We start from the raw sequence: 27012 nt of genomic DNA on the forward strand, positions 1-27012 counted from the left end.
GCACACACCAAGACAGAATTAAGCATTCAGAAGATTTACTGGGAGAAACACCTGTGGTGAGAGGAAGTAGGAGTGACTAGGAAGGGCCTTAAGACCTCAGTGCTAATCTGAAATACATGAAGGAGAGTGGGAAGGAAAGAGGATCAGTAGAAAAAGCTCAGAACTTTAGTGCAGTTCTTAGAAAACCTTGGTCAAGACAAAGTGGATTCCCCTACTGTATGAGTCCATTCTTACACTGCTATAAAGAACTACCTGAGACTGGGTAATTTATTAAGAAAAAGAAAAGAGATTTAATTGACTCACAGTTCCACAGGCTGTGCAGGAGGCATGACTGGGGAGGCCTCAAAAAACTTACAATCATGGCAGAAGGCCAAAAAGGGGGCAAGCACATCTTCACATGGCAGCAGGAGACAGAGAGAGAGAAGGGGGAATTGCTACATATTTTCAAACAACCAGATATCATAAGAACTCACTCACTATCATGAAAACAGCAAGGAGGCATTCCACCCTCATGGTTTAATCACCTCTCACCAGGCCACTCCTCCAACACGTGGGGATTACAATTCAACATAAGCTTTGGGTGGGGACACAGAGCTAAACACAGTATATTACCTACCCGAAACTGTTTAATAGTGGAGTCCCATGTTGGGCAGAAACAACCCAGATCTGTTACCTCTCCTGTACTCAGTAATGGACTAGAAGCAGCCTGGGGAGGGCATGGTCTCAATATCACCACTGTGGTGGATCCTGAAGCTGTAGCATTTAGAGGCTGTCAGCCAACTATGCTCCTTGCAGAAGGTTCTTTTAAAGGATAATCTGGTGAGCCACTCCATGGTGGCCACAGAAATGTATTTAAAGTATACTTTCTTCCAGAGTCTCTCCCTCCGCCCTCAAAATAAAAAAAAAATTACAAAATCTTTTCTATAAAATAGCAGGTGGTAGATTGTTTATTTCTAGAGACAATATTAAGCTTTCCCTTAAGTAGAATTGTAGAATTCAGAATCTAGTACAGTGCCTGGCACATAATAGGCACATATGACTATTTGTTAACTAAATTGTGCCTTTTGATTCATTTCCTCTCCTCACGTCTAATAATATGATACTCTTTATTAAGGCCAGATACTTTAGATTTGACATTTCTAATCCTTACAATAACTCTACACTGCACACATTGTTAGACATTTTTACAAGTAGATACAAGAGGCTTAGAAAGGTTAAGTAACTTGTCAAAGGTCACACAACTATAAGTGGTGGTTCTAGGATTCGAATCCAGTGCTGGTCTAAAGCCTGGCACAGGCTCCCTTTCCTCTTTGTCCTTGGTAGCCTAAGGCAAACTAATTAATGCATGTGAGAGGTGGCAATCACATAACGTGAAGCTGAAATAGATCTCATATATTATCTAAACCAGTATTCCTCAGCCCTGGCTGAACATTAGAACCATTCGGAGAACTTTTAAAATATTCGGATGATCAGGCCCCATCCCAGACCAATTAAATCACTATTTTGAGAGGGAGACCCAGGCATCTCTATTTTTTTGTTCTAAAGCATTTTTAACATGGGAACTTCTAATCTTCCCAAGATTAGGCACCACTGGTCTTGTCCAAGCCCTTCTCATATTACAGATTGGGTAACTGAGTCCCAGAAAATGAAGTTATCACATCTGACAACCAAACGTGCTGGAACCAGAGCTCACAGGAAGATTTCTTAGTCCCATGTTGCCCTCTAGGAGTTGACCTGAAATTGTTTGTTGAAGCCAATGACACTGCCATGGTGAAGGACTCTATTCACACGGCAGTCCTTGTGTGCCCTCTGGTGGGTTAAAAGGGTAAGAAGTCATTTCCTGGGGCAGTACTTAAAAGGGTGGGTGCGCGCTCTGCAGAAGTTTGTATTGCCTAATCAAAATGCTTCATGTGGATTTATACAAGCTGGCTGGTTAGGTAGTAGGGATTTATATCACCGTTCTACTTTGAAGGAAGAAAATAACAAGATAAACACAAAAACAAAAGCCATCACCCTGAATTGGTTCAGTGCCTTGTCTCCAAAGACTTGCTATATAATGCCATCTTTAAATCACATAAGGCACTCCCTCACATTAGAGCTCTGGGAGAAATTTTTAAAATCTTGAATCTTTTAGCAAGGGCATAGACTCTTTTGGTTCATCTCACAGGTTTTGCAAACAAACCTGAGGACAAATTCTAGCTCCTAAAATTTAATAATCTCAAAAACTTCAGTGAGTCACGCGGTATCTTTAATCCCCAGCTTTACCATCTGAAATGGTAATTATAACCTAATTTATACAGTTCTTGTGGAGATTAAATGTATATATGCAGGACATGGCACTGGCCCTGGAACTTACTAAGTCCCCTCCACCCTCATGCCTCACAAAATGGTTATCCTATTATTGGAGTAGACCATTGTTGGGTGCATTTCTACCATGTCTGGACAAAACTCTCAAATAGGAAAAGAATACTTTCAGTGCAATGTGATGTAACCTGCATATTGACATCCCTCCTGTGGCCTGCTTTCCTTGTCCCCAGAGAGCACTTGCCACTCTCCCGCCACCCTTTGTTACAGACTTCCACAGACCTTCCCATGGTAAGGAGAATTTGAACTCTGATCTATCCCTCATCAAAATACCTTTTGCATGTAGCTGTATTCTTATTGCTGGGAGCATTCCAACATGAAAAGGGTGAGATGATGAGGAAAAGCTACAAAAGGAGACAGTATGAGTGATCAATGCAGTAGGAGAGAAACCAGGAGAGTGTTATTCTACAGGCCAAATAAAGAGTGTCTCAGAGGGAGGAAATGATTGTCGGGGTCAAGCAAGACAAGGACCAAGAGGTGACCATTGGATTTAGCAAAGTGGAGGTTATTGGCGGTGTTGACTAAGGCAATTTTGCTGTAGTGGTTGTGGTGAAATTCTGATTGGAGTACAGAATTGGATACATCGAGCACAGACTCTTCTTTTGCGATGTTTTTCCTGTAAAGAAGTGCAAAGCAATGGGGTGGAAGCTAGAGAAAATGTCCTTTTAAGATGAAATAAATAACAGCATATTTGTAATGCCAATGAGAATGATCCAGTAGTGACAGGGAAAACTGAAGATGCAGAAAGGAGAAGGGAGAACTGCTAGAGTAGCATCCTTCATACGTCAGAGGGAATGAGATTTAGTACAGAGGTGGAGAGCCTTATAGGAACACAGACATGCTGCACTCATAATAAAGGGAAGGGCAGGCAGAGTCTATGGGTACAGATGCCGTTAGGTGAAGGCAGAGATAATGAGAGGCTTGCAAAAGTTCTCTTCTGATAGCTTCTGTTTTATCAGTAAATAAGAAGCAAGGTCATCACTGGGAGAAGCCACTATTAAGTGAAATAAAGTCCCATCAAGAGAGCAAGTGATCAGCTCAGTTTCTGAAATAGAACCCAAAGATTAATGCTGATGTGCTCTAGTGGGTAAGAGGTTTTGCTGAAAATACTTAAATTTGAGGTTCACATGTAATATCAATGTAAAATTCAAATAACAATAAACACATACATCATGAACTTTATTTTCTACTAACTATTTAAACCACTCTACAAAATGCTCTACAACATTAACAAAACCTCAGGAAAATCTGGGGTGGGAATTAGACTCTGTTTATCTATCATTAAAATATCATGCAAACACTTATTTAAGTGTTTAAGATATTTAACTCTGTGGAATTCTTTATAGATGATGGCATATTTAAATTCCATATATGACAATGAAAATTTACCCCAAGCATATAACTCTTTAAAACAAAATAACACACATTTTAAAAAACTGTTTCAGATTAAGTTGTTTTGCTTCTTTTCCCAGACATGAAAACTAAGCTCAATCTTTTTCCCCAGTCACAGCCTTGAGCTTATGGCAGATTTGCACAAAGTATACCAATTTCTCCTTGGATTCTTCATCTACTGATGCCAGTGGTTCATGCCATCACAGGTAGAAGAGATGGTTGGCTAATTCCAGACTGGGTTCTTTATGAATGCTTTGTGCCACCAGAAAGGTCAGCTTGTGAGCGTACTGACATGGTGCTGGGACACTGACTATGCCCTGAGGAGAAAAAAGTATTGATAATAATTAAGAAGGTGATTTTTTTCTGATTTTATTTTGTCTACTGGTTACACAAATAATAGAATGGGTTTCTGGGTAAACAATAGCTAACCTCAACCAACAAAAGGTAACCTAACTTACTGGGAACTTAAGCTCACTGGGAAGGATGGAGTGAAAAGTCACCCTGGCTTCATGGTGCTGGCAGTAGGAAGCCATCACACTTCAGACTAGTCTTTGTCCTATGATCTCATGTTTGGAACTCCTTGGAGGAGCTCCGTGCAAACCCTGGGCTTGGCCTTTGGGAATAGCTCTTGGCCTAATGCACAGGAACAAAGGGCAGACCCATGCCTGTTAACATTTCCTCACCAGGCACATCTGAGTTGGCTTCAAATTCTTCATCTGTAACATGTGAATAACAAGACCCTGATTTCCTCCCAGGTTTGCATAAGATAATGTATATAACAAAGTGCTCTAGAAACTATAACTATTAATGTATTGTAATAGTTACTGTTTTGTTTCTATGATAGACTGGTTTCCTCCCACTGTGAACTCAGGAAGTGATTCATTCATTCATTCATTCCTTCTTTGGGAAATATCAGGTATTGTGCTATATCTAGGGATACAAAGATGAAGTGTATGACAATTCCTAGGTGGGACTATTGAGTATCATATTTACATTAAGTAAACAGCTTTCACTCACCGGCCAGTTGTAGTACAGGTGGCACAATTTGAATGTAAGTCTCTGCATATGGTCGGGCTTCAAGCCATTATCATCATAGATGACATTATAGTAGGTAGGACTAACAGTTCCCCGACAGGCCACCTGGCTGATCAGGTAAAAGTCATACCTGAGGGGGAAAATGAAGTGAATGTGAGAAAGAAGGCAAACAGAATAAGGTCAAACATAAACTGGACATAATGAATGTTTTGTTAAAAATTGATTTTCCAATGGCACTTGCCATTCATTACGTGTTGCTTCTGAATCCACAACAGTGCCAAGTGGGGGATTCTGTACAGTGCGGTTCATTTCGGTAAAGAATCGTGGCATGCACTTCTTCCTGACCACAATCACCGACAGTCTTGAGCTAAAAATTACAGAGGCAAAATATGAAAAGAACTCAATCCAATCTATACAGCTTTCTATTTTTGTGTAATTTAAAAAATGAAATAAATAAAATTACATTTGAAAACACTGCAAAACAAAGAAAATAAAATTACCCACAATCCCTCCTTCCCTAGAGATACATACAATTTTTTAAATTAGGGATTGTCCATATTTGTTGCAAAAGGATGCTATCCCAAGTCATTTGCCTAGTTTATACCACTCAAAGGGGACAGGAAGGAATGCTGAACTTCAACTGGCACTTTTGCTAAAGATTTTCCAGAATTATCCATGGAGACAAGATGTGTGTGTGTGTGTGTGTGTGTGTGTGTGTCGTTAGTGACTCAACCTATTTTCCTCTTCACTCTTCCTCTCAATTTTATTTCCAAGTGGCAAAGGAAGAACCACAAGTTCTTCCTATTCCTCTAGTCATCCCTTCCGTATTACACAAAACTCATGCCTGGGTGGATGGATGGATGGACCAAATATACGTTCTGGCCAAATGCTGAATGGTGAAATGTTAATGTATTTGGTAAAGCCAAGGCAAAATCCTAATATTTGCCATTACAAAAGGCAATGGGATGTAAGGATCACTATGGAGTTTCATTTTAAGCATTATAATTATTTTTAAAATTTATTACAAATGTTTTCATTATTGAAACTATCAAAAGTTGATGTTATAGTGCAAGAAAAGTAACTCCTTAGCACGGTCAGCTGCTAAATTTACTCTTGCATCCCTCAGTTGCATACCTGTGATTCTTAATAAACACATGCACCTGAGATCAGTGGACAGCGAGGTATTTTGACCCTAACAGTTGGGATAAAGCTACTGGTGATACTGCCCCGAAGCTTTCAGGCTTCCCCTCCACTCTAACAATAACTGACTGAGCTCCTTTGTGACTTGTGGCTGTGACTGTTTGGTTGATGGTGATGATGATGATGTAACCCTACAGATAGAACTATGTGTCCTGCTTGGAATAAGATGCTTTTCAAATATTTTAAGAAGCTGACTTAAGATTATTGTCCTCTCCTATTTTCCATTTCCAACATTTTCTTGCACTTGCCATTTCACATAATCACTGCAGAAAATTTTGTACTGAAACACAGAATCTAGAAATGTAACAGTGGAGCAAGATGCCTGGTGTTCAGGATGGTCTGATTTCCATCTGCAGCTCAGCCTTCATGGCACTCAAACTCCTTTGAGAACCTTCCACAGACCTTAAGTGCACATCAGTGCCTGCAATTCAGAGGCTTTGGTTCTGTGTGTATTAGAGCCTTGAATTTGAAAGCACAGCTTGTTTTCTTCCATGTGATATTAATATGTATGAAGCATTTTCACTGCCAGCAGGCCTGCAGGCTTCATGCTGAATCTATGTCAGCTGCTCTGAGGATACCTTTCTTTGTCTAGGTTCCCCCTCCCAGGGCCCCCAAAGCTTACATCACCCAAGCTATTGATGTTAGACTATCCCAACTACCCTCCAATCAGAAGGAAATGATAGAGCTCTACTGGCATAATACAGAAACACAGCAAAACTTAATTGCGTAAAAAACAAAACTTATACTTGAATATCTTGTGTGTAATAGCTACAGCTGAATATGCTATAATTGGGAGTATGGAGGAAAGAACAGTAAGTGAATACCTGGTATTTGAGCTGGATCCTGCCACACTGCTCAGCAGCTGAGGCACTTCGTATTCAACAAGTGTTTTCAGCTGACCATCCCCTACACCAGCACGGTACACAATTATCCGTGCTGGCAAATCATGATTGTACTTGTACCATTTATTGAGTGCTCCTGCAGAATTTGGTGTCAGTAAGAAAAGAATTACGTTTCTAATGCCAACAAAAAATAACATTCCCATATACTGCAGTGTTTAAATGGGTTAGCTATTTCAGACCACTGTAAAATAGGGCAATACACAATTTGGGTTATATTTGCAATAATATAACAACGGATAACTTTAGGGAGCATTCCTCTGTCTCTGCTATTCGAGGAATCATAATGGTTTCTATGGCATGATATATTCTTAAACTTGGCCTCTCTCTTCAATAAAATTTTAATATTTAAGCAACAAATTAAAATTTAATTAATGCAACAGACAAACAAATGCCTAAAATCAAGTTAACATTAGTGTCTTCAAGTCTTTAAATCCTCTCATTAGATATAAACTAGATAATTTTATGTCATTTTCTTTCCTAATGAGAATAAATATGAAAATCTAAGGAAATGGTTTTGCTGTTCCTCTGAAAACATATCTTCACACTGACTCACCCAATTGATTCCAATTCTCACTGAGGAAATGAACTCTGAAAACATTTCTGCTCACTGTAACTATGAATTTCCTAAAGAACAGAGGCCACAGAGTAATTGCTACCCAACAGAAACCTTTAATAACTGCTAAAAGAAATTACCTGCTAAAAAAAATTTCCAGGTTTTGATGTGAGGGGAATATAATAGAATGCAAAAATTATTTTCATGTATATATCGCATAGTTATTTTAAGAGTTTATTGTTTAGGAAATTCAATTTAGTTTGCTAGAAGGTAACCATATATGTAAGTCCATTACCAACACAGAATCACAGGTATGCAACTGAGGTAAGCAAATTCATTTTTTAAGAAAAAATATTTACAATACCCCCAAATTTACACATGGGAAAATGCAGATCAGGAGAGGGAAGGGTTTGCACAAGTCACACTGCCAGGAAATAGCAAAGCCAGACCTAGGCCAGGACTGGTAAAGAAACAGAAACCCTAGATTTGTCTTTGCATTGCATCCTGCTATGGATAGGGCACCTTTCCTCATCTGCTGTCTTTCCCTTCTTCTCCTGCTTAGCCACTTTATCTGTTAGCACCCCTATCCTAGCCCTACAGGCTTCCCTCCTAGGTCTAGACTTAACATTGTTCTGTCATAACTCGAGTTCCTCCAGGGTTGGTTTCTTTTGACCTTCAAACTGCTTGTCAGGGAAACCAGCAGCCACAAATTTTCCTTCCTCCTGGCTTCATGTTATCACACATAGACAAATGTAAATGTAAATGCTACACAGTCTGATTGTTGGCCTAAATCAGCATGCAGCTTCAGAGATCTTCAACTGGGTGACAGTTGACACAGACAAGTGTGGAGAGTTTGCTTTGACCTATGTGGTCTTCTATAAGCATGTGGATTTGAGGTCTGAAGGAACAGTCCTTGGAGCCCACCCACACTGCTATATTTTTAGTACCAGTCATGAAAACTTTCAAGCAATCTGCAACATCAGTCATTGTTCTCTGAAGGATACAGCGGGAAAACCACCTAGAGTTAAAAAAAAAAAGTAAATTTCAACTTCAAATTTTCTACCATAAAATTCATTAATATTAAACTAAGAAGTAGACATTATGAGTAAAATCAGCGTTCACAAGTTTGCATGTGTTATGTGTTCACAATTATATCAAAAAGTCCCTTTCCCCAAAAAGAATTTATTGAGAAGATAAGCTAAAGCATAGTGTTGGCATCAGCCATATCTAGCTTCAAATTCTAGTCAATATATTCACCAGCTGTGTGACTTTGCTATGTGAACCTAAGTCTCAGTTTTCTCATACGTACCAAGGAGATTTACAAGATAAGTACATTAGTTACTACCTCATAGGGTTGTGGTAAAAATTAAATCAGATAATATATGTAAAATACTTAGCACAGTACTTGGCATATAGTAAAGAGTAATAAATAGAGGCCACTATTATTACTATAAATTAATGTACTAATTTAGCAATAGAGCTTCTACTGTCAAAATATTCAAAGATTTCTGAAGTGTAAACTTTCATTTCTATAGGTGATCCTTTTGGATTAGAAATCTTAATATTATTAACTTGTGTAGATTTCAGATACAAGTTCTCTTACTACCACCATTAGTTAAAGCACTTGGAAATGAAATTCATGACTTCATGTTAGGTATGTTCCAGCATTATTATACCTCTCTAAATATATGCAACAACAGTAAAACAGCTATGTGTGGTGGCATAAAACTGTAAGATGTTTTATGTAAGCCTCATGGTAATTATGAAGCAAAAACCCACGGTAGATATTCAAAACAAAAAGAAAAGAGAAAGGAATAAAGCATATTATTGCAGAAAATCATCAAGTCACAAAGGGAGATAGTGAGAGAGGAATAAAGAAACAAATAACCTACAAAAAAATCCAGAAAACAATGAACAAAATCACGATTGTGAGTCATTACTTATCAATGTTTTAAATGTAAATGGATTAAATTCTCCAATCAAATGACACAGTGTGGCTAAATGGATAAAAAAGAAGACCTAACTAAATGCCACCTACAAAGAGATTCACTTCAGCTGTAAGGACACACATAGATTGAAAGTAAAAGAATGGAAAAAATATTCCATGCAAATGGAAACCAGTAGAAAGCAGGGGTAGCTAAACTTAGGCAAAATAGACTTTTGTCAAAAAAAAAACAAACAATCAAAGTCATTGGATAATGATAAAGGAATCAATTCATTATGAGAATACATCAATTTTAAGTATGTATGCACCTAATAGTTGAGCATCTAAATACATAAATCAAATATTAACATCTGAAGAGAGAAACAGCAATACAGTAATAGTAGGAAGCTTCAATACTCCACTTTTAAAAATAGATAAGTCATCCTGGCAGAAAATTAATAAGGGAACATTGGATTTGAATTGTACTTTAAACCAAATGAATCTAATGGAAACGGACATACAAAATGTTTCAACCAACAGCAGCAGAATACATATTCTGCTCAAGCACACATAGAATGTTCTCCAAGACAAAATCATAGCCAGTATTAACTTTAAGAAAACAGAAATTGTATCAATCTGTTAGTTTTGTATTGCTATAAAGAAACACTTGAGACTGGGCAATTTATATAAAAAAAGAGGTTTATTTGGTGCATGGTCCTACAAGCTGTACATAAAGCACAGTGCCAGCATCTGCTTCTGGCAAGGGCCTCAGGAAGCTTATAATCATCATGAAAGGCAAAGGGGAGCCAGGGTGTCACATGGTGAAAGAGGGAGCAAAAGAGAGAGATCAAGAGACGTGCCAGGCTCTTTTAAACCATCAGCTGTTGCATGAACTAACAGAACAAGAACTCACTCATTACCATGAGGAGGGCAATCTACCCCCACGACCAAAACACCTCTCACCAGGCCCTACCTTCAACACTGGGGATCACATATTTTGGAGAGGACAAACTATGTCAATCAAGCTTACTACTGTCTGACCATCATAGTATGACAGTAGAATCAATAATAGGAGGAAAATTGCAAAATCCAAATATAGAAACACAACATACTAAAACTTATGGGATGCAGCAAAAGTAGTTTAAGATGGAAGTTTATGGCAATAAATGCCTACAGGAAGAAAAAGGAAAGCCCTGATGAACATAAATGTAAAAATCCTCAACAAAATACTGAAAACCAAATTCAACAGTACGTTAAAAGGTTCACAAATCATGAGAAAATGGGATTTATACCTGGGAGATGTAAGAATGGATGGTTCAACATATGCAAATCAATAGCTAGATGCACCACACTTCCTGATTTCAAATTATATTACAAAGTCATAATAATCAAAACAGCCTGGTACTGCCATAAAAACAGACACATAGGCAAATGGAACAGGATAAAAAGCCCAGAAATAAATCCACACATATGCAGTCAACTAATCTTTGACAAAAGCACCAAGAATACACAGTGGGATAAAGAAAGTCTCTTCAATAAATGGTGTTGAAATAACTAGATATCCACATGTAAAAAAAAAAATGAAATTGGACCCTTATACCATACATAAATATTAACTCTAAATGGATTAAATACTTAAACAAAAGTTCTGACACTGCAAAACTTCTAGAAGAAAACCTAAAGCTCCATGACATTGATCTTGGCAATGATTTTCTGAATATGACACCAAAAATATGACAAAATAATAAAAGTTTCTGCATAGCAAAGGAAACATTAACAAAATGAAAAGCAACTTACATAACGGGAGAAAATATTTGCAAATCATATATCTGATAAGGGGATAATATCCAAAATATATGAAGAACCCATACAATTCAATAGAAAAAATAATCCAATTAAATAGACATTTTTCCAAAGATGACAAATAAATGGCCAACAGATACGTGAAAAGGTGCTCAACATCACTAATCATCAAGGAAATGCAAATCAAAACCACAGTGAAATATCATCTCACACCTTTAGGATGGCTATGACTGAAAAGTCAGAAGATAGGTATTAGAGAGAATGTGGAAAAATGGTAACCTTTACACATTGTTGGTGGGAATGTAAATTAGCATAGCCATTATGGAAACCAGTAAATAAGTTCCTTAAAAAATTTCAAGTAGAAATCCCACTCTGGCTATATATCCAAAGGAAAATAAATCACTATGTCAGATATCTACATTTCCATGTTCAATAGCCAAGATACAGAATCAATCTGTGACCACTGATGAATGATTGGATAAAGAAATTGTGAGATACACACACACATACACACATGCATATGCACACACAATAGAATATTATTCAGCCTTAAAGAAGAAGAAAATCCTGCCATTTGCAACAACATGAATGAACCTAGAGGACATTATATTAAGTAAAATAAGCCAGACACAAAAAGAAAAATACTGTATGATCACTTATATATGGAATCTAAAAATGTCAAACTCATAGAAATAGAGAGTAGAAGATAGTTATCAGGGGCAGAGGGTGGGAATATTTGATGTTGTTCAAAGGGTATAAACTTTCAGTTATAAGGTGAATATGTTTTGGGCACTTAATGTACAGCATGTTGAGTATAGTTAATTATCATGTACTATTGTATAGTTGAAATTTGCTAAGATAGTAGATCTTAAGTAGTCTCACCACATACACACACACACAAATGGTAACTATGTGAGGTAATGGATATGTTAATTACCTTGACTGTGGTAATTATTTCACAATGTATACATATATCAAAACATCACACTGTACCTTCAAAATATATACAATTTATGCATCAATTATCAAAAAAGCTGATAAAAATTATAAATTTTCTGATAAATTGTGACCATTTGAGGAAAAAACCTAAGCGGATTCCTACCTCACTCCCTATATCAAAATAAATTTTAGATATACAAAGAAAAAAATGAAAGTCCTTTATCAACTGGATTAATGATGTGGCATATATAAGAAGCATCTCATACAACCTAGAATGAGGTTGTAGGCATGCAAGTATGGTGGTATTATGGTGTTCCTTTTTCTGTTTCCCACAATCCAAAATACGTACCTGACCATGAATTTAATGGAGTAAATAAAATAGCTTAAGCCAGGAAGAAAACATTTTGCAAGGGGGCTATAGCCTCAAAACACAATTACAAAGGTTGAAACAATTCTAAGAACCATAATTTAACGAGTACTATTAGCCAATGTTTAAGGCATTATCCCTGATTTTGCCTGTTTTTAAAAGCTGTGTGAACAACAGCCACATCAAATGTCTGTGAATATTAATCATCATAACAAGAAGTATGTACTGAGTATTCACCATGGGTGGAGATGTTCAATGCACCTTATCTTAAATAATTCCCATAAATGCTTTCTGAAATAGGCATCATTATTATTTCTATTTCACAGATTACCATAGTGAGGCACAGCAAAGTTAAATAACTAGACCTCAGTCACAGAATAAGTAAGTGACTGACCAGGGTACAAATCCAGGCAATCTGATTTCAAAGATCAACTGCTCAACATGACATATGTAAAGTACCTAGTACAGTTCCCAGTATGGTGCAGACACTCAGAAAATAAATAAATGCCCAAGAATTTGTACACATCTGTCATTTGGGGAAGATGAGCAATAGCTCACCCTAACGAATATAAAAAATGTTTTTTAATGAGGCTACCTAGTACCCCAATATTATCAATCACATTTTTATATGTAAGTGTAATTTATGAACATAAGTGTTGGTATTTAAAATGAGTGAATAATACAAAATATTCCTTGCTGTTACATTCTTTAGTGAAACCACAATTAATAGTCTAACTAAATGAAGAGTGTGTTCAGGTAGTTTTAGCAGTACCTGGTGATTCCAGGGTTAACACTGGCCACGCATCCAACAACCATCACATCCTTGCTGAGTGCATCTTTACAGACATCAATACCGACCACCATCAGGGACTTCAACTATAAAATTAAATTTGTCATGATTTAATAGGATGAGGTGTCATCTCCCCTACCAATGGTTTAATAGGGAATTTTTAAAAAACAGACTCCAGTTCCTCAATTCTTAAAGTTAAGCTATGTGTAAGGGAGATTGAGATCCATGAGTCAGATTGTTAAGCCAGAAATGACAGAGACTTAAAGATGGCAGGAAGAATATGGTACACACTTATTTTAAGAGAGACACTATCGTCCAAGATAGCCATCATCCTTTGTGGGGGTGGGGAAGGGGCACCAGTGGCTAAAGAGATTCTGGGAGTATGGTCAGTGCATGTATCGCTTGCCTCTGGTCTGGAGGAATCTGAAGAGGAATCTCATTCTTCATTCTTCAGATCTCTAAGGAATCCTCACTTGGCTATGCACCTTTGTGGGGAGTGGGAGTGAGGGAGGCTGAGGGTGACTGTGTTCATCCTGGTTATGGACATGTAAGGAAATGGGCAACACTCCCCTGCTTCTCATTCTCCTCACTTACTCCTGTGGTGGCTACGGTTCAGGGAAGAGAAGAGGATTTTCTTAGTACCTTCCACAGTTTGGAAGTTCAGATCATAAGCTATGCCAGCTCCCCAAGCTCTGGGGAGGCCCCATCCAGGGTACAAGGCTATTCTCAGAGTTAGCATCCTGCTGAAAGCAGGTAAATGTGGAGCCAATGGAACACAGATTTTAAAATAGCAGCCAAGAGGATTCAATTCAGGTCCCTATGCTGAGTTAGCAGCTTAACTGAAGCTCCCTGAGAAGCATGGAGCCTCTTTTGGAGACGCACAATGGCTTGTGGAATGCCAGAACCCAGGGCAGAGGCTCAAGAAACAAGCAAACCAAATAATTCTGGGACCATGTGATAACATCTCCTACTTTAATCTTTAAAATTAATTTATTAATTACTAATAGAAAAAATGTGACAGGGTCCTTACAGGTATCTCCACAGCCCACAGTTCGCCTCCGAGCTTGCAAGTCATCTGCATGGCGATCTTGGTGGCGATACTCATCATCATGCCCTGTTTATTCAAAGTCCGAGCAAGCACACATTGGCTTGGAACTGGGCAGTCTGAGCTCAAATATTTTTTAATGGAATCATAATAGGTCTTCTGATTAGAAGGCAGAATGCACATTACCTAAAAGCAAAAACAGCAAAAGATTTTGGAAATTAATTTACTTCTGCTAAGAAGTCGCTTTTTAAAGAAATGAATTCATGAATTATTCTCCAAACATCTTTTGCCCCTAAGTTCCCAAGAAGCAATACTAACATGCCTACAGTTCTCTTAAATGGCCATTAAACCACTGGTGAATTAATGCCATTTGAAATGCCTTCTTATTAGCGATTCACTCTGCAAAGCCCCATCCCTCTCCTACCCATCTCCTCGTTTCTGTCCTGATTTGATTCTGTCAATTCCCTCAAACTCCCTTCTCACAGAGCTCCTTCTCCAGCTATCTCCATTCCCTCACCCCCAACTTCGCAGTGGTCCTTTCCTGTGGTTTTCGAGTTCTCATTCCCATTGGTCCCTCCCTGAACCCATCCAAAAAGATAAGCAAAATTGAGAATTAGCTTAAACTATGGTGCTTTTCCCATTAGGTAGAAGACAACCAAAAATACGCTTTAAAAAAAAAACTGGAAGTTGACAGTATGGATATGGGGGAGGGAAAATAAGGATAGAGAAGTTTCAAGTCCCCTGGCTTTTTTTTTTTTTTTTTGAGACAGAGTCACACTGTCACCCAGGCTGGAGTGCAGTGGCGCGATCTTGGCTCACTGCAACCTCCGCTTACTGGATTCAAGTGATTCTTGTGCCTCAGCCTCCCAAGTAGCTGGGATTACAGGTGCCTGCCACCACGCCCGGCTAATTTTTTGTATTTTTAGTATAGACGGGGTTTCACTATGTTGGCCAGTCTGGTCTCAAATGCCTGACCTTGTGATCTACTCGCCTCAGCCTCCCAAAGTGCTGGGATTACAGGTGTGAGCCACCGCCCCCGGCCTACTCCTACTTCTTATCAGATGCTTTCCACACTGAAGGGCCTACCTCCGCCTCCTTCCCATCTTTTATTCTCCACTTTCAAAAGCCTCCAAATTGTAGAAAAGATATACACTGGCATGATTAGCAGAAGAAAACAAAGTAATTTTTCCACCTATAGAATTATTTAAAGTCACAATGTCAAAAGCTAAAATTACTTACATTTAATTATATAAAGTGAAGAAAAATATTTTTAAATTATTAGCAAAAGACTCTTAGAGGCCTTCCTTCCTTCCAATTCATGAGTTTGGCTCCAAGCAAGAAAAGTGGTAGAACAAGGCAGTGGCCCAATGGGCTGAGAGAAGATGGGAACTGAGTGAGACTGGTTCCATACCAAGGGCTGGACAAGTAAGCAGGTATGTGGGGAATAACAGGAGCCATGCAACATACATTTCCTAGCTATGCCCATTGAGAAAGCCTGGGGATAGCAACATCCCGGTAGCAATTAAGCATACCAAGTGCTCCAAATCTTTGTTATCTAAATACTATTATCTGCTAAAAGGACTCAGGACTCCCGGGAAAGATATCTGATTCCAGGGCTGGGAAGCAACACTGTTAGATGAGCCTGGAATATCTTATTTTGCCAGAAAATAAGAAAGTGTTCCAAGAAAGATGGAGACACATGAAAAACACACAGAAGCCAACTTGAAGGGGAATCCCACAAGCAAAATCAGGTACAATATTATGAGCAACAAAATAAATAGTAAGAGTAATGGACTATAACAAAACGGGAATCTATGAGTCTGTGCAGATGTAAAGAAACAAATAAATGGGGAGAAGAGAAAGTTCTTCCTATGCCACCTAATAACTGCAGAAGGACTGATGGAATGGAAGACCCCCATTTGTTAACTATCATAATAATGTGCCACATATTCTGAGGCACAAGAATTGCTTGAACCCAGGAAGTGGAGGTTGCAGTGAGCCAAGATCGCACCACTGCACTCCAGCCTGGGCGGCAGTGTGAGATTCTGTTTCAAAAAAAAAAGCCAGGGAACTTGAAACTTCTCTATCCTTATTTTCCCTCCCCCTATATCCATACTCTCAACTTCCAGTTTTTTTAAACCATCATAATAATGACGGATTCAGGCAAGAATTATAATAGACGCTAAGACAAATGGGTAAAAGTGTGATGAGAAACAGGATTATTTATATAGTCTCAAAGTATCTACATATGCACATATGTGACTGATAAAACTTAACTTTACAGTGGAGAAATCGGGCAGGTATCACCGTAATCAGTGGAATGCCACCTGGTAGGGTGCACTCAGATTGTAGGATCATTGCTGTGCTACTCTTGCCAAAAGTGCATAACGTGAATTTAATCATGAAGAGACATCAGACAAACCCAAATTGAGGGACGTTATACAAAATAACTACTCTGTACTCTTCAAAATTGGAAGGTCATCAGAGTCAAGGAAAATTAAAGAGCTGTTCTAGATTAAAGGAGAGACTATAAAGCCTGGACAATTAAGTGCAGGACAGTAGAGCCTTTTCCTACAGAGGTGACAATTGAGACAAATGAAGAAAACTGTTTCTTAATTTTGATGATTGTCATATGCTTCTGTAAGACAGAGACTTTGTTTATAGAAAATATGCACTGAAATAGTCAAGGGCACTGGGGCATCATGCCTGTAACTTATGTTCAAATGGTTCAGCAAAAAAGACAGAAAAGAATAAAGCAAATATGGTAAAAGTCAATAATTTGGGATTCTGGGTGAAGGGTATATGAGAGTTGTTTGTACCGTTCTTGTCACTTTTCTGTAAGTTTGATTTAAATAAAAAATAAATGCTCCTAGGCTGGGCGCAGTGGCTCAAGCCTGTAATCTCAGCACTTTGGGAGGCCAAGACGGGCGGATCACGAGGTCAGGAGATCGAGACCATCCTGGCTAACACAGTGAAACCCCGTCTCTTCTAAAAAATACAAAAGCTAGCCGGGCGAGGTGGTGGGTGCCTGTAGTCCCAGCTACTCGGGAGGCTGAGGCAGGAGAATGGCGTAAACCCGGGAGGCGGAGCTTGCAGTGAGCTGAGATCTGGCCACTGCACTCCAGCCTGGGCAACAGAGTGAGACTCTGTCTCAAAAAAAATAAAAATTAAAATTAAAAAATGCTCTTAGGGTGATAATTCTCTGTTTCATATAAGATCCTTTAGAGTAAAAGAGAAACTCACTAAAAGAAAAGCAAAGAGATAGCACTTAGCTAGTTAGTTCAGTTAATTTGCACAACATAAAAACAACAATGTTGGAAGTTGGGCTGAGTGAGCAAGGTAAGAAGGGTAGATGGAATGGACAGGAAAAGCCCTGCAATAGCCCAGGGGTGCTGAGGTCTGGTAGAAGAGTAAACATTCCTGGGAAATAGGAATCGTTGAAAGATGTTTAAGAACAGGGATGTCAATTCTAATTTGTCTGGAATGTTGGGATGTGATGTAATCAAGCCTTGCAAAGTCAGCTACACATACATGCCCTTTAAGAAATGAGGCAACTGTGGATGTCCCACCAGGTGATGCAGCACAGGAGGAAGTGGTCCTCACTGAAACGCACAGAAGGTGGCAAGAATTCAGAGGAAGCAGGAATTTGGGGCCATAGGTCACTTGGAAAGACCCAACCCTCCAAGAATCCCCTGAAATATTGGGAACACTGAATGCCAACATTTATGGGATGAGGTGGGAGTCAGTTTATCTGAAATCTTAGGGAAAAGATGACTGCAATGAGTTGCAAAATATGCAGACATCCAAGTGGCTGTTATAGGGGTAACAAGAAGTACTGTATTTTAAAATTAATATTAGAAATGTGGAAATGAAATAAAATATTGATTAAAGTACTAAGATTAATACTTTCTTGGGTGCTTTGGGGAAATGCATGGCAGTGTGCAAATATATCATGGGAGGGTATGTTCAGACTGTAGATATAAAGCAGAACTAAAATTATAGATTAAAGGAGTTCAAAAAGTATCCTATACTTACCAACTGAACATCAGGATCAACATATTGCTGTACAGCTCTAACAAATGCAGCTGGATTTTCTTGTACTTTTATGCTACATAAAAAGATTAATTTTGAAGCTATGTAATTTCCTTCTTAGTATCACATAATCATATGGCATTAGAAATAATAGAAATAATACAAATAAATTTTCATAACAGACTAGTAGTTTTAGGAAAAAATTATTAGAGAAAAATAAAACCTTTTGAGTCTAAAATTGTTTCTTTCACTACAAAATATGACAAAACATTTAGCAATAATTTTACAGTGTAAAAAATGGTTTGGTAGAAAATAAGATCTTCTCAATTGTCCAGAATCCCTACAATCAATAATTCTGTAGTTGAAAATGGGGTTGAAAGTGAACTTTTGAAATCCCAAGTCTCATAGTATCAAATATCTGAAACACTGTTCAAGCTCAACCAGGATTAAGATTTCTGTAAGAGTGAATCACTATAGCAATCTAAAAACGAATGTTTCAGAAAACATCAGATTAATGATACCAAGATATTCAGCTAATTTGCATGATTCAGACAAAAATATATTTATTTTCCTTAGTGGTTGCTTATCTGGAGCCTGGAATGTCTAGCCTTAATCAATTATCACAGCTACTTAACAATTATCTGTTCTGTGCTTACATTATGTTAGGGACCAGCAGCTCCAGAAGTAATGCTCACACACATAGGAATTTGTAAAACTAGTTTCTTTATGTAGAATCAGCCTCTTTTATGTGTATATAAGTGAACTGTCCCAATGCCCAGTGGCCTTTTAAAACTCGCCCAGCAGGTGGCAGGACCGTCAACCCCATGAATGCAGATTTTAACAGACCTATGTGACTGGCTGGCAGAACCGTCTAGGCAACTAGATGGTCCTGACTCGTCCAGTTCAAACTCTTGCACTCTGACTCTGCTGCACTTATAGTCCATTCCTTCTAAAATCATCAGGTGAATGTTTCAGAAGACAGAGCTATGCATATAAATCTAACAGGTAAATGGATACTTTATGGAAAAAAGAAGCTGGAAATAAAATATGAGCTTTCAAATAAAACAGGCCAAGGACAGAACATAGCAATGGGCTTGTTCCAGAATTCATGTGAGAAAGAGCCTGTGACATCACCCCAGGGTCTGCAGACTGTGGTTTCTTTCATAATAATTTCCTGCTTTATTAGCTCATGGGTTTAGAGAAAGTAGAGCGGGTGTTTATTTATCCAGGCTATTTATTAACAGATTTGATAAGAGGGGAGTTCTAAACAATGGTGTTAAATGAGACTTTGGGATTAATACTTGTGCTGCTGATGTAATTAATTAGTAACTATGTGTTTAAAGAATAACTCCACTATAACAAAGAAAAATAAGTATCTGTTCCTCTTTTCTAAGCATATCAGGTTCAGTAAAGTGAGGCATGACCAACTTTATGGCTTTTCTAAAGCAAAACCATATTTTCAGTGTGATTGTATATGTAGCTCTTACTCAATGAAAACAGTTTATTTATCTTTTCATCCTCAGCAACTGGCATAGTATCTACACATATTAGTACTCAATAAACATTCTAAGAATAAATGGTTGACCCCTAGTCTTATCAGGAAACTCTCTGAATGACTAATAGTATGCTACAGTAACAGAATCAGAAAAGCTTATTTGAGATCTATTTTCACATTAAATTTTAAAGCATAAAATCTATCAAGTAAAAGTTAGGACATGCAACTTCTATTTTTTAATATTCATTTGCTATTAAGTAAATAACCAATATGAAAACTGAGCTGAAAGAAGGAAAACAGTTGAGAAGACAATATATGGACTTATTAAAGATTTATATCCCAACTGATACTGGAAAGATTTTCAGGTAATGACACTACTGCTTAAGAACTGTGTACAAGTTTTACAAAGACCAACATAAAATATATTTTAACTTTATAAAAGTTTAGTTATTACAAAATCTATCCACTTATGACTATTTTCTTGGCACTTTACATTAGGAAACCATACTGGGATAAAGAAGCTTTTGTTAGCCAGGCGCGGTGGCTCAAGCCTGTAATCCCAGCACTTTGGGAGACCGAGATGGGCGGATCACGAGGTCAGGAGATCGAGACCATCCTGGCTAACACGGTGAAACCCCGTCTCTACTAAAATACAAAAAAACTAGCTGGGCGAGGTGGCGGGCGCCTGTAGTCCCAGCTACTCGGGAGGCTGAGGCAGGAGAATGGCGTAAACCCGGGAGGTGGAGCTTGCAGTGAGCTGAGATCCGGCCACTGCACTCTAGCCCGGGCAACAGAGCAAGACTCCGTCTCAAAGGAAAAAAAAAAAAAAAAGAAGCTTTTGTTGATACATCTGCCATTATTCCCCACCTTCTAACCAAACCAAATTAATATATGAACAAAATTCAATGTATTCTCACATTTTGGGGTAGTCCACATTAAATCCCATGGAACCTGCAACTCTTCTCAAGCAGTTCAGAAAGCTCTCAGCAACATATTCAGTTCTGTCACTACATAAAATCAACCAGGTATTCAAAGACTGTGCATTTAAAATTTTGCAAGTTCGAATATCCTTGGACCAATCAGCAGCAGACACAGGTTGACACTGAGAAAAATAATGACCATGAAAGGATTGAATAAATTTATTCAGAGATCAACTAAATAAACACAGTGTGAAGATGGCCACCATTTGTTATAACTGTTGAACACAGTTTGCTATTCAGTCTTAAAACACAGATGCAGGCACTGCACATCCGAACAGAATACATGTGCTTTCTGGGAGTGGAAGCATCTGGGCATCACCCCAGGTCTTCCAGGCACTGGTGGCAGAACCTTGGAGGTTCCTTTCATCTCATGATTCTCTGTGGTGCGCAGAGAATGGTGTCTGATTCAAAGATCTCTGAGGTTCCCTTCCAGCTCTGAGTATCTATGCCTTTATTAAAAATGATTCAGGCAAACAGCCTGTATTGTTTTATCTTTTACTTGAAGCATCTAAATATCTCAGAGAATGCTGATTATCGATACTCTGGGTCATCATAATAAAACTAACACACCCTACAGAACAGTTAAGATTATATATTAAGCTAGGAGTAGGTACACCTAGAAGCAAAGATGAAACCAAGATGGAGGCTCCTTTCTCACTCTCAAAAGGTGCCTCATGTGACCAGGAAAAACAGGTTTCCTGTGTTGAAGAGGGGGAATGTTAGCCTGCTTCCCAGACCCTCTGCTTATATCCCCAGACTGTAATTGAATGATGCCTTTGGCATAGCAAGTGGGAAAGATCCACTGTTAGAATTAAAAGGGACCACACTGTATGCTCATCTCCTGCTACTTGAAGTGCTATCAAGCACTACTTGACCAGCAGCATGAGCATCGCCTAGAAGCCAGTTAGAAATGCAGAGTCCTGGGCACCACCCCAGATCCACTGAATCAGAATCTGCATGTTAACATGTCCCCCAAGTGATTCACATGTACACTAATACTTAAGAAACATCCCAATCTTCTTGTTTTACGGACTAGAAAGCTGTGGCTAAGAGGTTATGAAACCAGTTGGCAGCAGTGACAGGTTTAGAATGCCAGTCTCCTGAAATGGCAGCCAGGGCACTTGCAACCAAGCACTCTGACTTCTCTGACTTCCAATCATTAGCCATCCTCATGATGCCTTCCACTGGCTGGGCTGGATTCAGCTCCAGGAGTCCACCTACCTCAGCCTGAGAGCAAAGGAGAAGGGCTAGCTTTCCATCAATGGCTCTCTCTGGAACCAACGTTCACTCCTGTCCATTAGAGCATGAAGAGAGTTGTAGTCCTTCTGCCCACAACACTTCTTCCTGCTGTTGTCTTATGGGGCTGGGAGGAGACCCAGGACAATGTACCCTGAGACTTGTGAACTTTTAGTTCATTCAGTTCCTAGGAGCTAATTTCAGAAAAGCAGAATGGGCCAAGAAGTTGATGACATTGTCATCTTAGACACCTGCTACCTCCAGTGTATGAGTTCTCCTGTTTTAATGCCCTTTCTCCTATGGACACCAGTTTTTACACCAAAAGAATGCAAACAAATAAATAAAAATGAAAGGCTCTGGGAAATATGATTTTGCTTATAGAGCTTATGAGACAGATCATTTTAAGTACATAAGTCCTTCTTTACATGTGGATCTGCAACTGAGCTTCTCTTTACTGACCTGTCACCAAGATCCTAATGGGAGTCTTCATTTTGGTACTTTACAATGAAGTTTTGTTTTGTTTGTGTTGAAAAACAGTACTTCCTTAGGTTCTCCAATGAGAGTTTTTGTAACCTGGATAGATTATTGTAAAGCAATGACAAGGCCAGGCATGGTGGCTCATGTCTGTAATCTCAGCACTTTGAGAGGCCAAGGTGGGAGGATGGCTTGAGCCCAGGAGTTCAAGACCACCCTGGGCAACATAGGGAGACCTGATTTCTACAAAAAATACAAAAATCAGCTGGGCGTGGTGGCGCATGCCTATAGTCCCAGCTTCTTGGGAGGCCGAGATGGCAGGATCGCTTGAGACCAGGAGGTTAAGGCTGCAACGAGCTGTGATCATCCCACTATGTTCCAGCCTGGGCAACAGAATGAGATCTATCTTAAAAAAAAAAAAAAAAAAAAAATGAAAAAAATCCCCCATTCTACCAACATGATACATTCATTGTTCAGTTATATCAGTTAGACATGCAGGTTTATTACACCAAATAAAGGCAAGAAGAGAGCCTTTAAACATGAAAAGAAATGCAACTGGTTTTTTAAAGTGGGCAAAACTGAGGGGGAGAAGAGAAAGATAATGCATAATTTTTGCATAAAATATTAATAGGTTCATTTCTTCAACAGAAGTCTGGAAGTGGCGATGATTTGTCTCTTCAGGTTTCCAAATGCCTCTCTCCCCAAGTACTATGTCTGGGGCTGGGTTCTGTGCATATTTCTTGACTTTCATGTCCATTGAGCAGTGTTTTATTTTGAAAGATTAACATACACAACTGACATAGCAACTAAAAGTCCAGTTTTGGTATCAGAAAACAGTCTATTAGAACTAATGTTCACCAGTTAATAGAGTTTCCTCAGATGAGTATGGCCTTTTTTTTTTTTTTTTTTAAGAGCAATGCACCATGCAACACAAGATGGGTATATTTTAATTGCAATGATTTGAAATACCATCTTCTGACTAACCTAAATCATGTCCACTGGGTGCCGCTAAGTCCATGCAAGTAAATTCAGATTGACAAGGAAACCACAGGGGATCTGAAGTCTTAGGATAAAGAGATGGAAGTACATGGCCAAACCAAATATTATAAGCACACAAGCCACTCTGGCCAATGCACAAACTTACACATATTCAAGTAAATACTTTTAAATGAAAGTAAAATCACAGCACTTACTATGTGGTCTTGCATTAATATTTTTTCTGAAGGCACAACCCGGCCAGTCAGAGATATCTGGCTTCCAAAATGCAGTCCCCAGGTCTCTAGTTCAAAACGAGCATTGGTGTTCCTGTTGATAGAGTTGCTTTAAATCATTAAAGGGAGATATATTTACAGCTTACTGAATTAGGGGCTGATTTTCTGTGTCTTCAGGATTCCTGGCTTCTAATTCTACTCAGCATATTTTTTTCCCTGCTTAAAAGAATTATGGGACAACTGTGCTCATTTGGGATGTTCAGGAATGGGAAAAGGATTCCAGTGGGAGTACAGTGGTTAGAAAAAGAACCTTTCGAGCCAGACAGACCTGGGTTTAACTCCCAGCTCTAACGTTTAATAATATATGACCTTGAGCAAAGTATTAATCTTTAAGGCCTTGGTTTCTTCACTGGCAAAATGTAAGGATAATAAAAGTACCTACTTCGTAGGGTTGATATAAAGATGAAATATGATAATACACAGAAAGTGCTTACCACAGTCCCTGGCACATGGCATGTGCTCAAAACCTATGAGATATTATCATTCTTGATAACACACTTGTTAATAAAGAGATACTTTGGAGCCAGGGGACGTGGAGATGTCTTTTGTGAATATCTGAATTTGTTGGGTTGAGAGTCAAGGAAGGACGATAAAAGAAGGGAACATGAGAATTTAAGCTTCAGAAGATTCAGGGTCTTCCTATTACCCTGTCTATCCTATGAGGAGAATATTAATATCAGCAATAATAACACTACTTTCAATTGTGTAGTACTTTCCATTTATAACTTAATAAGCTTTAATCATAGTTGATGTTTTAGCTCATGGGAGTATGATATATGATAAACTTCCACTGAGCCATAAGCTCCTTGAGAGCAACAACTACATATAGGACTCAGCACAGTAAGCCAGGCATTTGCAGGACATGGAGGAGACCCCCACGCTTTTGTTTCCCCATTAAAGCTCTACCTCTTTTTTTAGGGGAGCTCCAACCTCTTCACCACTGTCTCTCAAGAATAGCGCACTATTTCCACCTCTTCAGATTATGTCTTCTCTGGTCACACTAATTCCTCTGAGTTAATTATTTTGCTTCAGATACTAACTGCCCAAGATAAGATGAGTGAGGCCATCATTGGTCAGGAAATGGGGTGAGGTGGGTGGTATTACTGAAAGATGGCAGATAGATGCATCAGGAAGATTAATCCACAGTCACTATAAGGGAAACGAATGAGGAATCCCTTCTGAATTCGGCGTAAGTCTGAGGGATGTCCAGGGTAAATGACGTAAACTGTATCCATGAAATAAAAAAACTATGAAACCACTAGCATGATAATAGAGGTCATGTTTACCATACAGAAGTGTTTGAGAAAAACCCTGAAGTGAAAAGAGCAAGTTACAAAACATGATGTACAGTACTACACCATTTCTCTTTAAAAAAAAATAGGATTGTATGCATTTGCAAAGTCTGAAAGAATATTACTAATATAATAATAATTGAATTAATTATTAATTCAATTGTGATTCACTCATTTGTTAAATATTTACTGAGTAAACACACATACACACTCTTTTCTCGCTCTCCTTTCTTTGTGCTATGGAAATTTCCAAATCCTCCAAGAGCTAATACTACTTTAAAAAAAATTTTTTTTTAAAAACGACTGTTGATCAGCAATATAACCCAATAGAAATACAAAGCAAGCTACATATGTAATTTTAAATTTTCCAGTAACCACCTTAAGAAAGTAAAAAAGTGACAAGTGAAATGATGTTTTAAATATATGTTATTTAACCAATCATTTCTAGGTGTGTCACCGGCCACATTTCAAGTGCCTAGCAGCCACACTGGATAGTTCAGTTTTAGAGGGTCAGAAAGGAAAACCAAGGAGAAGCTCAGTTTTCCAATCACATGTTACAGCAAACTGTCATAAGAACTGAAAAACAGTCTGATAATCAGATAGGCAGAACCAGATGGCACAAAGGTATATCTCAAATTTAAAAGGCACATAGTGGGGTTTTCCTAAAGTTCAGTCTGCTAAGGCCATTGTATTAAAAGTTGAGCATTCCTGACCCTGAATACTGGCGGCCTGGTGTTTTTCTGGTTGCTTTGATTGCTTGGATGTTGTTGTTGTTGTTTACATTATAACCTTTTTCTTTATTCAACATTTTATCCAGACCTCAATGTATGAAACAGATGAAAGCAGGGCATGCAGGTAAAGTGAGTGTTATTCCTAACAGCATGGCTTCTCCCAACTCCATTCAACCCCTTAGTCCTGAGACATCTCACATGAAGGGCTGTGGACAGCATAATTCAAAAGCTCCTTGCTCTCAATCAATACGAATGAGACATTTCCTTCAAGGAATACAGTGTTACATGGACCATCTAATACTAAAAACTCAGCCCCAGGCAGGATGCATGCGGTGATCCAGTACCTCTGGATGTTGTCCACAAGCCTGGCCAGGCGCTGCTGCCGGCCTGAAGGAGGGAGACGTGTCTTTTCGGCCACAGCCTTCATCAGCTGGAAATTAGAGGTTGCCTGGTCAGTCAGCCCTATTAAATGCAAATGAAGACAAAGTGAGAAAATGAACATAAGCAACTCAGTCCATCGCAGGCCCAGTTTAAACCTTTCCACTTGAATGCATTCACCATCTGTATAGCACAACCAATAGAAATGAAAACCACATATGTCATTTTAAGTTTTCTGGTAACCACGTTAAGAAAAGTCAAAAAAGAAACAGACAAAATTACTTTAAGTAGTGTATATTATTTATAAAGCCCAGTATATCCAACATATTATCATTCCAACATGTAATCAACATAAAACACTTATTGATGAGGTAGTTTCCTTCTTTTTTTTCATATTAAGCCTTTCAAATCTGGGCTGTATTTTACAGCATACCTCCTCTCAGTCTTTTGGTAGACCTAGTCCCAATTCAAGTGTTCAAAAACTCATGCGCTACTGGCTACTATATTGGGTCCTGCAGACCTACAATATCAGAACACCATTAAGAATGAGCACCCCCATTCTGTAGGTTGCCTGTTCACTCTGATGGTAGTTTCTTTTGCTGTGCAAAAGCTCTTTAGTTTAATTAGATCCCATTTGTCAATTTTTGCTTTTGCTGCCGTTGCTTTTGGTGTTTTAGACATGAAGTCCTTGCCCATGCCTATGTCCTGAATGGTACTACCTAGATTTTCTTCTAGGGTTTTTATGGTATTAGGTCTAACATTTAAGTCTCTAATCCATCTTGAATTAATCTTCGTATAAGGGTAAGGAA

General features: G+C 38.5%; 1 protein-coding gene across 2 annotated transcripts in view; it reads right to left on the minus strand.

The window, feature by feature from the left end:
* Positions 1-3537: 3537 nt before the first annotated feature.
* PIWIL4 (piwi like RNA-mediated gene silencing 4) overlaps positions 3538-27012 on the minus strand; it is a 51634-nt gene continuing 28159 nt past the window's right edge. For both annotated transcript variants that reach the window (XM_017882016.1, XM_017882015.1), the window contains exons 10-20: positions 26170-26287; positions 23725-23836; positions 20759-20943; positions 18350-18422; positions 14300-14500; positions 13252-13355; positions 8394-8464; positions 6816-6969; positions 5033-5158; positions 4774-4921; positions 3538-4073 (exon numbers count right to left, since the gene is read on the minus strand). In XM_017882016.1, the coding sequence (XP_017737505.1) occupies positions 3957-4073; positions 4774-4921; positions 5033-5158; positions 6816-6969; positions 8394-8464; positions 13252-13355; positions 14300-14500; positions 18350-18422; positions 20759-20943; positions 23725-23836; positions 26170-26287 (1409 nt within the window). In that variant the 3' untranslated portion in view covers positions 3538-3956. The remainder of the gene's footprint in view (positions 4074-4773; positions 4922-5032; positions 5159-6815; positions 6970-8393; positions 8465-13251; positions 13356-14299; positions 14501-18349; positions 18423-20758; positions 20944-23724; positions 23837-26169; positions 26288-27012) is intronic.

Source organism: Rhinopithecus bieti, unplaced genomic scaffold (assembly GCF_001698545.2).
Source record: "Rhinopithecus bieti isolate Rb0 unplaced genomic scaffold, ASM169854v2 scaffold_12653, whole genome shotgun sequence".
NCBI classification, from domain to species: Eukaryota; Metazoa; Chordata; class Mammalia; order Primates; family Cercopithecidae; genus Rhinopithecus; species Rhinopithecus bieti.